We start from the raw sequence: 12,497 nt of genomic DNA on the forward strand, positions 1-12,497 counted from the left end.
AAAGGATGCAATTCCCAAGATATTGGCTAAATGTACTGCGAAGTTGCAAGCTGTTTTGCAACGTGTATGCAACGTATCTGTTAAGAGTATCTGTTAAGACTGGTGTAAGGCCTTGTAAAGATTGGAAATGGTTTTTCTGGCTCAAAGCCTGGTCATAATCTCTTTCTTTCTTTCTTGTGTATTTTACTTTGATAGGACATGACATAGTTGCTTAGAGGCAGTGTTTAACAATGCAGCATCACTCATTCAACTATGTCACACTTTTAGGGTACTTTTATGCAATGTACAGCTTGTTCAGGTGTCCGCTATGTCCTTATGCACTGTTGTCGGATGAAACTCCATTCCGACAGAGCGAATCCCATTCAAAGGAGACCCTCTAGGCAATGGATTCAACTGGTTTCTGTGATATTGAGGTTAACCCTTCCACCTTCCCAACCCCTGCGGTTTCGCGCCTGCCCGTATTACGAACTCAACCGTGTCATCATAACTACCACTCAGCCCCACTGGCTATAAAGTCATCCTTAAGCAGGCTTGCTGCATCTCCACGATCTTTTGGAGCACAACAAGATGACACAATAAAACACACAGAACAGCGCTAGAGCTTTATCTGGCTATGTTGTAACATACAGCACAATGATTACATTCTCTACTGCCATGCCAATGTCCTTGCACATCACTGTAAACTGCACTTCATGTATACTTTAGTGTGATCCGAACTGCTTCAAGTTACTCCGGTTAGCGACAAGGAGCAGGTAGGTTGTCCGCAGGCTCTATGTGTGGCGTAATGCTCTAGTGTTGAGCAGGTTTGTTGATGCTAAAACTTATTTTTTAATTGGTCTCCCCGATTTGGATACACTTTCTACACTAGTGCAGGCAGTGCTACACTCGCGCACTCGATTTGTTAGTGTAGCCAGCGCCACTTGCACTGCCGACACTCGATTGGGCCAAGCGCTACCCGAGTTCTTCTACACTTCAGTGATGGGAATGGCCAAAACCATTTTGTAGCAGGCCTTGTAGCAGGAAAATATTCGCTTTGTAGCAAGCGTCACTTGTTTTGTAGCAAGAGCCGGCATTTCCGAAAAAAAAAGCTTAGAAGACAAATTTATAGTTTATTTGTAACAGCATACATCAATGCAATGCAATACAGAAACACACAAAGTGTATATTGACTAGCACTGGTAATCATTACCATGGTAATTGTACCGCAAGACAAAGAAATATTGTCTTCACCAGCAACAAAGAACTGAGACCGAAGTACTCAAAATATTAAAATAAATTATGAGTGTAAACAGGAGCAGCCACTGAACTAAACCTGCTTTCGAGAAAAAAAGGAACTGACCATCTTGGATTGCAGTAAGCATGTATGACAACCCTTCGCACAAGAATCAAGAGAAATGAAAGGGAATTAGGCATGTGCTTTAAAAATACTGATATCAGATGGACAGGCCTATGTTCCTTTCTTTGAGCCCTTATTAAAGGCAGCCAGATGAGAGACACTATCATTTATTTTTTCCCTAGCTTGGCTCAATATTGCCTGGCCACTCGCAATGTCACTGAAGTTCTTCAGCTTCATGCCCCGCTCAATCAGCAATTCAGCATTTCTGAACATGTGCTGCGCTTCATCTACCTTCTGTTTCGCTTGTGCTTTAGACAAGCTGGCACTTGCTAGCACTGGATCCGCACCTGCACGTGGCCTTTTCGACTTCTCTTGTTCGCAGGCAATGCGCTCTGCATACCGTTTCGATGCGCCTCGAACGGCCCTAATGACATTTGGACAAATTGAAAGCTGGCATGGGTCACTGTTGTACCTTCTGGCAAATGACATAATCTGGCGAATACCATTCACGCTTGCCAGACAAAGGTTCGACCTCTCATTCAAAACCCTTGTATTCTGGCTGAAGCCTCGCTCAACATCAGCGTTCCCATGCGGAAGCGAAAGAAGGGCCTTGACAAGCTTAGTCAAAAGCGGATATTTTCTCTCACCTTGAGCGCCCTTGATGATAAATATATTATGCCAGTATTTGTCAAGTGGCCCATCAGTGCCCACATTCAGCGCTTCAGAGCTTAAGAGTGTCACCTCATCAAGGAGAGATGAAACTTGGCTAGGTTGTATCACTTGAGGCGCACATTTTGCAAGATATCTGAAGGATTCTGCTGAAGACTCCTGGGAGTGGGTGTTTGGGTGCAAGCACCTGAGGTGCTGAAGTGTCAAATTCTGAAGAGGAAGCCTTGTCAGAAGGTACTTTGAGCACGCTATGTAAAATGACCTAGCTCCTAGTCGAAATTCAGCTTTCTCTGAAGCAGACCAAGATTTCATAGCTTCCTCAGTATCTGCCCCAACTACTATGCTTTCCTTCCAATTCTGCGAACTTTCGACATCAATGGAAGCGAGCTCATGTCCCTGTTTCAACATGAACACCTGAGGCCTCAGAAATCTGCCCAAAATTTTCTTCAACATCATCACCATTTCATCATAAAGAACATGCAGCAAAGGTTCACTCTTTTGAAACAGCGTCAGAAATCCCACAACTAGGTCACCTGCATTCTTCACAAACAGAGCCTTTGCGTAGAAACTTTTGTCATTCAGGTTTCTGTTTAGTCTCGCCCTCATGCTACCTGCAGCACGCACTGGTTTCTGGGAGTCTAGGATGCTCTTTAGGGCAGAAAACTGCTCGACTAGTCTTTCCACGGCTGGTACAAGAGACAACCAGCGACAGTTGACATGACGCAAAAACACAGTTTCAGGCAATCCAAGAGCCTCTTGTTTTTCTTGGAGCTGGGCACTTTGCACCGAAGATGTCTTGAAAAAGTAATACACGTCACTGACTACAGTTTCAACTTCACTACCAAATGAATCAAGAGCACATGAAAACGCGTTGTGCACCTTGTGCAGCGAGCACTCTCCGATTTCCATTAAGGGGCCGTTTTCCTGGGTCAATTTTTTCTTTAAACACTTCATTACATTTGGACCATCACTGAAAAATGAAAAAAACCCTGCTCGAGGAATATTTTCAGTGGCTTCATTTACACATTTCAAAAGGATATCAGCCGTTGCCCTCCCCAAACGAAACGACTGCAGGTGCTCGACCACTACTCCTTTTTCAGCATCAGAAAAGTAGCGCACGAGAACATCAAACTGCTGGCACCGCTGTTCTGGCAGTGGTGTTTCATCTACACTGATACTGTAAAACACACCAGGACGATTCAGTTCCTCATGCACAAGTCCCTTGAAATAAGGCCCAAGCCCATCTGACACAACGTAAGACACTTTTTTCCTACTACAGGAGAAGTCTTTAGCCACCTTTGAGTCGGGAAACATCAAGCGATGAAGGGGTGTAGCCGTATCCGCCCATGAGTATGGGAGACCTTTTATCGTCAATGCCAAAACAAAAAGTGCTTCGCTAGCTGTGACACGGTCTGCATGGGTCATCATGCCTGTCGATGATGAAAAATCCAACGATGCTTGAACAGCAGCTGGCCTCTTCAGCCTCCCGTCAGGGCCCCGAAGCTTACTGGTCAGCTCCAAGTGCTTTTTACTCTGTGAATGTCGTTTCACTGCTGTGACACCATGCTGTGAGCAGTTGATTGTCTGGTTACAAATAATGCAATAAGAATTTTCTTCCCTTTTTCCTGGTCTGCACCACACCTCGAAGCAATCTCCATTGCAGTCGACATCTTTCAATATGCCAGAGTTAAATTTGCTGTTGCGTCCTGCAAACGATAAATAATAATGTTAGTTTGATGAAATAAAAAGCTGTTATGCAAGCAATATGATCCTGTAAATTAGAGAATAATTGTAGAGTGCTTAAACATATTCTAAAAAAAAATAAAGACCCAGGAAACACTACGGTTCTTTTCCCACAACAGTCATGGTTAACAATTATACACTTCATTCAAACGTGGCAGTACAAGTTATAGAAACACGTTCCTCGATACAGAACTGAATATTAAAAATTAACTTTAACAAAATTTCAATGGAGGCAAAATTCCAGAGGGCCGTGCGATGTCAGTGCACGTTAAAGATACCTAGGTGGTCGAAATTTCCAGAGCCCTTCACTGCAGCGTCCTTGGGTTGTAGCTGTTGCACTAATAGCTGCAAAAGTAGCTTTTTCAGGGCTTTCAGAGCACCTGAGCTGCACATACCGGCAATCTTTCCTGCACTAATTTGATGAATAAACGTTAATTTGGATAAACGTTAATTTGGATAAACGTTAATTTGAACACGTAAAAACAAAAGAGCAGTTTGTGATAAACCCAGAATAAGCAAAGTGCCAAAAATTTGCAGCTCACTAATTGCAAAGTATTGAAGGCTTCTGTCTAGATGTTTGGCAGAGCAAGCTCCATTCTAAAAACCGGACACGTGTAATTATAAAAGCAGTACCACTTTCGCCGACAAAGAGCGCACCTGCTTTGAGCGCGCGATCGCGCTATCATGCAGTCCTCGACCGCCGAGGAAGGGTGGAGGCTTTCTCCCACGTATCCCTTACCCGCCCGTTAATTGCTGCCCTGAAAAACGACCTTGTTTCCCCTTACTTTTTGAAAGCTTCCGCCGTAAATTCGCAAAGCCTGCCAAGCTTCGACAACAGACAGGGCCGTCAGCGCAGCGCCAAAATCGTACGAACGTAGCGGGCGCGCCAGAAGACGCTTGTTGCTTCATCGTATAGCCGGAAGGCCGCAAAATACCGCATTCCGTGGAACTTTCTTTCATTTTCGCCTCGGAAGTTTTTTTTAATTACGGCAGCAACACGAGCACGAAGGCCAGAAGGCCCACCAACTCCGTGAGAAATGTACGGCGTCATATACGTCCGCGGTATACACTTTATTTCAGAAGCCGCTACATAAAACTCCTTAGCATGAGTTCAGTGCTCATATCCATATAACACTTTCAGCTCACGCTGCAAAGGCACTGCTTTAAGGACGTCTTTCAATCAGCCAAGTGATGTCAGGAAAACGCATTCCGTAGGCTCCGCAGCCGGACAATCCGAAACTACCAAGCGACCTCGCACGCCGAGTGAATATAAAGGAGCGCGTGAATGGCCCGGTCGCCGGCGAGTTTTGTGCATTTCGTGCCGCAAGGTTGTTATGGGCAGCCCGGACGTCACTGTAGCTTTATTTCAACCACGGAATTCGTAGAACTGCGGATGACAATATGAAATTACTGAGCGACGTTACACGGCTGCCCAGCACGCCACGTGCTCCAGGGCTTTCGAAGCTGATACTAGCGTAAGACGAACGCCACAAAACTACAAGAACTCTTTCATAAAAAGTAAACAAACCGGGAATTAACAGCACCCTCTCTTGCAGGCTCAAACTACCACGGTCCTGAAACGTGCATCCACCGCCATTCGCTCAATTTGCTACTGTTAAGTCATGTTCAGTTTCTAAATTTGAACCCCGCCACACTGACTCATCAGCTCTTATGTCCAGAAAGACTCATTTGAATAAACTAAAAGGCGCAAAAAAAAGAGAAAAAGCTTACCTTTCAGTTTCGAGAGCGCCATCGTGACGCCGCCACGACGCCGCTGAAACCGCTGAAACCACGCCGTCGAGGCGAACGAGCGGCGGGAAAGTGCAAGAGCGCGCACCGACGCGCCAAGGCCTAGCCCACGGTGGCCTAGCCACGGCCCACTCCACCAACTACTGGCCTCCGGTGCCGGCCCACCGGAAACGCTCGGAGCTCGGACGCGGTGGAAAGCGTGACGCGTTCACGACACCCTCACTCAGTCACACTCTCCCATCAGAGACGAAGTAGACGGAGCACCATGCGGAGCACTCTAGACGAAGACTGAGAACTGGATCGTATTGGATTTTACCGGCTACTCTCAGACTTCAATGGCGGACAACAGTCGCAAGCATAGTTCCCTCACAGAGCAGTACCTGACGTTGGCGACGGCTCGTTTTGGCGCAGCTTTGGCGCAATTTTGCAAAAAGGCCCCTTTTTGGAGCAGCATGTAGCAGCTTTATCGAAATGGCGCAGATTGGCGCAATTGGCGCAGCATTCCCATCACTGACACTTCTGCATTTCTATTTCGGTGAGTTCACTCTGTGTAAGCACTTGTGTAAGCACGTAGCAGATGTTTCCGCAGCCATCATGCTCGTGTTGACTGACAGCGTCGAAACACCGGCATATGCCGTGCTTGACGAGCACGGCTCGCAAGTACCGAGCGATGATGGGTTCCTGTACGAGACTAAAGGGGAGTAATGTTGTTGGTTGAGCAAGTGGGCTATGTCGCCGTTTGTGATGTGCTGTAAGTTAATTTATTTCTCCAGGCAGCCTTCGCATCAGTGTGCTGCATGTGGCAGAAACCAGCACACCTCCACCCACGACACCGGCTGTTGTTGAGGGTGCCAGTCGGCTCACGCCGTCACCTGCGCCTCCATGTCGTGTTTCGCTGCCACCGTTCGGCGACGGTATTCCTAATCGCAAAGTATTTAGGTTGTGTGTGTGTGTAGCTGCTTTTGTTGAAGCCCTGTTGGAGACGCGCAATATGAGCAGGTTAGGCTGTCGATCGTGCTGCCAAAACAAAGCTTTTGCCTTTGGCTTCCACAGCCCAAAAGGTTACGGATAACGTAGGACACTCCTGAAACTACCATCTGTTAGGTCTCTGCAGCTGTGGCTTCCACGTGTGCCACTGAGGGTCGGGTTTTATCCTGAAGTCATGCGTTTGATAAAGAAAAGGGCAGAGTCTTTTCCACGGCAAGATAGGGCTTGCCCTATAATTTTTGACGAAATGCATGTTTCAAACGAGCTTTCAAACAGCCCAGTGTCCGACAGATTTCAAGGCCTTGAAGAGTGCAGTGCACTGCAAAGTCCAAATCTTGCGAACAAGGCACTTGTGTTCATGGCCAAGGAATATGAACGCCGTGGAAGCAGCCTCTTGGCTATTTCTTTGCAACGCGGCTGCGACTGTTCTGCATGACCTTTTTATAAAATGGACCTTTTTCACGTTGGGAGAGCGCCCCCAGCGGCGGCCGCCGAATCACAATTGGTGGTTCGGTCGGTCGGTTCGCGTCGCGCGGTGAGCACCAGTCGGTGCGTTGTTCCGTCCGTGCTTTGCTCGGTTGCTGAAGTTTTCGTGCTCATCTGAACGTGCTGTAGTGTTTCAGTATGCTTTTGCCTTTAGTGCTGTGAAGACTTTTGTTTCTGTTGAGCTGACAGTGGATTTCGCAGAATTTTTCTGGACGCGAGCAAGCCGTGGACAAATGATCTGACTTCTGTGTCGCCGGTTAGTGACAATGTTATTGACATGCACTTTGGCGCATCGAACAGGCCACTGCGGAAATGACTGCCTTTCAAAGAGGAGAAATACATTCGCCGCATTTAATGTTGCCTTCTTCAGCACTTGTCCGAGGGCGAGCTGCTGATAGTGAGATAGCGGGCGACAGCACCGACGCGGCTAGCATTCTTGTACTTGAAGATTGATGGGTTGAAAGCCTAGTCGAGCGTGTTCGTTGTTTGATAACAAGGCTGTGCCAGAGTGTTGATGATGCGCACACGATCTCGCAACGTGATACAGCGCTGTGGAGGTGTCGAGGCGCTTACTAACCGGTGTATTCGTCTTGCTCGCGAGCACACGAGAGTTACGCTCAGGAAGCCGTCGCCTCGCACAGTCCACTACACTGCGATGGTCTGAAATGGGTACAATCCACTGCAGCAAAAAATGTCGAGGCGACTGCTTTCGCAGGGGCAGAAGGTACCTGGCGTTCTGCAGACCTCGTTGTCGTTTCAGCGAACACTGTTGGCCGCGGCCGTGAGGTCCCCTCGAGGCCGGCCGTGCCACGGCGCGCGCACATTCCCGCAGGCATACTACATTCCTTTTACCTTTCACCCTATCTTTTAAGCTCCCTTCTATCCGTATGCTGCAAAGAAAGGACTGCGCGAACGAGTCGGAGACGGCGAAAAGGCAAAGACGCACACAAACACTCAGTCTTTGCCTCTTCGCCGTCGGTGTCTCGTTCGCGCAGTTCTTCGCGTCTATATGAACCAACTAGCTCGACAAGTTCTACTGAAGTGATTATAATCCGCAGGGAGTAGTTGACAGACCCAGGCAGTTTCCGCTTATTCTTTTGTGCAGCCACTTCTGCTACACTAGCAAACGGACAAAAGAGGCGTCGCTCCCTGTGTTTCACGCTACAGCTTCTTAGAAAACAGTGCAAGAAAGAAGACATCAAGTTTGAGCCTGTCACAAGAGTGGTCGCTGCAGACACGCGAGTTTGCTGCCTCGCAGCTAAACCAACATTCGCATGGCACATCGCCTGCACCCACTTGCCCTTTTGCTGCATGCAGTGATGCCATTGGGAACATAAAAATGTGATATTTCCTGGTTTTTTTGCTAAAATTAAAGCATCCCATGACGGCACATCGCTGAGGCATCTCGCCAGCGATTTCAGCAGGAACGCAAAGGGCAGAGTTGACGACAACTAGGCAGCAGCGAAGTGCCGACCGAGCGAAGCAACCGGCCGCTCAACTGGCTGACGAACCACCAAAAAACATGGCGGTCGTGCACTTCCCGCAATGCATTGCGTGCGCATGCGCAGAGGGCCACCATGAAAAAGGTCCATTCCACAAGATGTTGGTTGGAGTTGGATTGCAGCCCGTGACTGTGGGTTGCGATCAGGGGAACCAAAATGTTTCTTTCTTTTCAAACCTTGCAACCCCTGAAAAGCCGCACTGAAGCGTCAGTGGTGAACCACTTTTTTTATTTTTGATGCACCACACTTGCTCAAGTGCTTGCGGAATTTTTTTTTTACGTACGACAACGAAAAGCTTGTACATACGACAGGCTTACAAGTCGGATTGAGAACTGCAAATTCGGTCCATTCCGAAGCTCAGTGCTTGGCACTTTAGACTTTTGCTTCCAAAATGTCTGTGAAACTCGCAGCACAGGTGTTCAGCAACCATTGCCCTGCTGCATTATGCACGTTGGTAGCATTCCAGCAATTGCCACCAGAGGGTATCCGCACGGCCAGATTTGTCGAGAGGATAGACAGACTCTTTGACAGTTCAAATATTTCGCAAAAGCGGGGAAAGTCTCCACATGCCTCTGCAATGTGTGCAAGATCTGTGCATAGAGAGATTTCAGAGGAGTGCATTGCAGTTTTCCAAAGTACTGAAGTGTTAGGCTGTGCACGAATGCCTCTTCGTATCCGTGGCTTCTGCCAGACTATGAGGAGTTTGTTGCTGTTATGGGACCACCTGACCTCTCGGTGTAGTTTCGCATGCCTCCTTACCAGACGTCTGAAACCAAGATGCACTTGAAAACACCTTTGCAATTGTTAGATATAAATCAGGATCAAACAGCTACTCGTCTTGCCGGCAGTTTCAGGCATCTTTTAGTTAGCAACGTTCCCAAACTGTCGGAAAGCAGCAACTGTGCTGCAGATATGTCTAAGTCTTCTAGCTACTCTCCCAGTTTCCTTTTCTAAATCTGCTCCTTCTATCTGTCCAGCTACCACATCTTTGCCAGTGGCATTTCAAGTTTTCCCTTCTGATTATCCATCTCCAGTTGCAGAGAACAACATTGTCTATTTTGCCGGCTGGCTTGAATACAAGTTTATGAATGGCCACAGGTCTGCTACAGGGTGCATAAGTGTGAGCTGAGGCTAGAAAACGCAACCTCTACCAATCAGAACCATCTTCTCATGTACTTAACCCCCACAACACCCAACGTATCACATTTGATACGACGAGTTCGAAACTGATTGCCTTGCAAGAAATCGCAACTGGATCTCTATGGACCACTGTGTGGCGCTCTTGACATGTTGAAGATTGTTTTCGTCTGTGACTGCTTCCGAATCTTACCACCATAGAGAGAAGGAAGGGTGACGAAGCCTATGCGTTTGGGCTCGGTGGAGATACCGTCCTGAGTATGTGTAGTAAGCTACCGTCTGACGAGGGCTTCAAGCTAGCTGGGGACAATTTCTTCAGCTCTTTGGAACTCGTTGAGAGGCTTACTGGACGCGGAATACAGTAAGTTAGAAACTTGCGCCATAATTCGCTCAAAGACTGTTCGCTCATGAATGAAAAAAGCCTGAAGACACTAGGCCAGGGTGCCTATGATCATTGTGTTGACAACAACACGGGCATTTCTGTTGTGTTCCGGTTTTACATTAAAGCGGCGACATTAGTTTCAAACTTCACATCGCTGGAACCTGTTGAGAAAGTAAAGCGATATGACCGCCAGGCCGAAGTACACTCTGATGTACCGCGACCAGATATTGTCGCTGTGTATAACAGCTTCATGGGTGGTATAGACCAGCACAATTACCAAGTTGCTCTGTATTTGTACAACATCAGATCCAGGCGCTGGTACGTGAACACTCTCTACCACACCTTATTCATCAGTGTGGTAAATGCATGGAACCTGCACAGGCGTATATGTGGACATCTTCACACAAAACCAATGAAGCTGAGAGTATTCATTACAGAGCTGTCAGACTGTTTGATGCTGTGTGAGAAGACAAGGAAAGGCAGACCGCGTAGCCTGCCGTTATCTGTTCCAAAGAAAACGAAACTACGCCGAAACAGCCTTAGAATGACGTAAGAAAAGATGCTGTGGGCCACTTTCCCCTTGTAACGGACAAGAGGCTGCGATGCAAGAATCGTTCACCGTGTCAAAACACGTTCTGTTGGCCGGTAGGTAGGTTGTCCGCAGGCTCTATGTGTGGCGTAATGCTCTAGTGTTGAGCAGGTTTGTTGATGCTAAAACATTTTTTAATTGGTCTCCCCGCTTTGGATACACTTTCTACACTAGTGCAGGCAGTGCTACACTCGCGCACGCGATATGTTAGTGTAGCCAGCGCCACTTGCACTGCCGACACTCGATTGGGCCAAGCGCTACACGAGTTCTTCTACACTTCTGCACTATCATTTCGGTGACTTCACTTTGTGTAAGCACTTGTGTAAGCACGTAGCAGATGTTTCCGCAGCCATCATGCTCGTGTTGACTGACAGCGTCGAAACACCGGCATATGCCGTGCTTGACGAGCACGGCTCGCAAGTACCGAGCGATGATGGGTTTCTGTACGAGACTAAAGGGGAGTAATGTTGTTGGCTGAGCAAGTGGGCTATGTCGCCGTTTGTGATGTACTGTAAGTTATTTTGTTTGTCCAGGCAGCCTTCGCATCAGTGTGCTGCATGTGGCAGAAACCAGCACACCTCCATCCACGACACCGGCTGTCGTTGAGGGTGCCAGTCGGCTCACGCCGTCACCTGTGCCTCAATGTCGTGTTTCGCTGCCACCGTTCGGCGACGGTGAACGCGAATCATGGCGCGAGAGCAAGTCTTGATTCCTGATCGCAAAGTATTAAGGTTGTGTGTGTGTGTTGCTGCTTTTGTTGAAGCCCTGTTTGAGACGCGCAATATGAGCAGGTTAGGCCGTCGATGGTGCAGCCAAAACAAAGACTTTGCCTTGGGTTTGTACTTCCATAGCCCAAAAGGTTACAGATATCGTAGAACACTCCTAAAACTTCCATCTGTTAGGTCTCTGCAGCTGTGGCTTGCCCGTGTGCCACTGAGGGTCGGGTTCTATCCTGAAGTCTTCCATTCGATACAGAAAAGGGCAGAGTCTTTTCAACGGCAAGATAGGGCTTGCACTATTAATTTTTGATGAAATGCATGTTTCAAAGGAGATGTCGTACAGCCCAGTGTCCGACAGAATTTAAGGCCTTGAAGAGTACAGTGCACTACAAGGTCCAAATCTTGCGAACAAGGCACTTGTGTTCATGGCCAAGGAATATGCACGTCGTGGAAGCAGCCTCTTGGCTGTTTCTTTGCAGTTAAGGATGCGCGTGCGAATGTTCTCCATGACCTTTTTATGAAATTCCACAAAATATTGGTTGGAGCTGGATTGCAGCCTGTGGGTTGCGATCAGGGGAACCCAAATGTTTCCCTGTTTTCAAACCTTGCAAACTATGAAAAGTAGCACTTAAAGTGTGTCAGTGGTGAACCACTTTTTTTATTTATTTTTGATGCGCCACACTTGCTCAAGTGCTTGCGGAATATGTTTTTCAAGTACGCCAATGAAAAGCTCGTACATACAACAGGCTTGTGAGACGGATCGAGAACTGCAAATTCAGTCCATTCCAAAGCTGAGTGCTCGGCACTTTAGACTTTTGCTTCCAAAATGTCTGTGAAACACGCAGCACAGGTGTTCAGCAACCATAGCCCTGCTGCATTATGCACGTTGGTAGCATTCCAGCAATTGCCGCCAGAGGCTATCCGCACGAGCAGATTTGTCGAGAGGATAGCCAGACTCTTTGACAGTTCAAATATTTCGCAAAAGCAGGGAAAGTCTCCATATGCCTCTGCAATGTGTGCAAGATCTGTGCATAGAGAGATTTCAGAGGAGTGCATTGCAGTTTTCCAAAGTATTGAAGTATTAGGCTGTGCACGACAGCCTCTCTTCGTATCCGTGGCTTCTGCCAGACTATGAGGAGTTTGCTGTTGTTGTGGTACCACCTGACCCCTCGGTGCAGTTTCCCATACCTCTTTACCA

The 12,497-nt window shown here is 47.6% G+C and overlaps 1 protein-coding gene across 1 annotated transcript; it reads left to right on the forward strand.

Annotated features, from left to right (window-relative positions):
* The first annotated feature begins 6,073 nt into the window (after nucleotides 1-6,073).
* LOC149328400 (uncharacterized) lies at nucleotides 6,074-8,093 on the forward strand. Its single transcript, XM_089558987.1, has 3 exons — nucleotides 6,074-6,198; nucleotides 6,275-6,428; nucleotides 8,076-8,093. Exons 1-3 carry the CDS (start codon nucleotides 6,092-6,094, stop codon nucleotides 8,091-8,093), a joined length of 279 nt encoding a protein of 92 aa, XP_089415113.1. The 5' UTR covers nucleotides 6,074-6,091.
* Nucleotides 8,094-12,497: the final 4,404 nt, after the last annotated feature.

Source organism: Amblyomma mixtum, chromosome 9 (genome assembly GCF_055824585.1).
Source record: "Amblyomma mixtum isolate Tamu chromosome 9, ASM5582458v1, whole genome shotgun sequence".
Lineage (NCBI taxonomy): Eukaryota > Metazoa > Arthropoda > Arachnida > Ixodida > Ixodidae > Amblyomma > Amblyomma mixtum.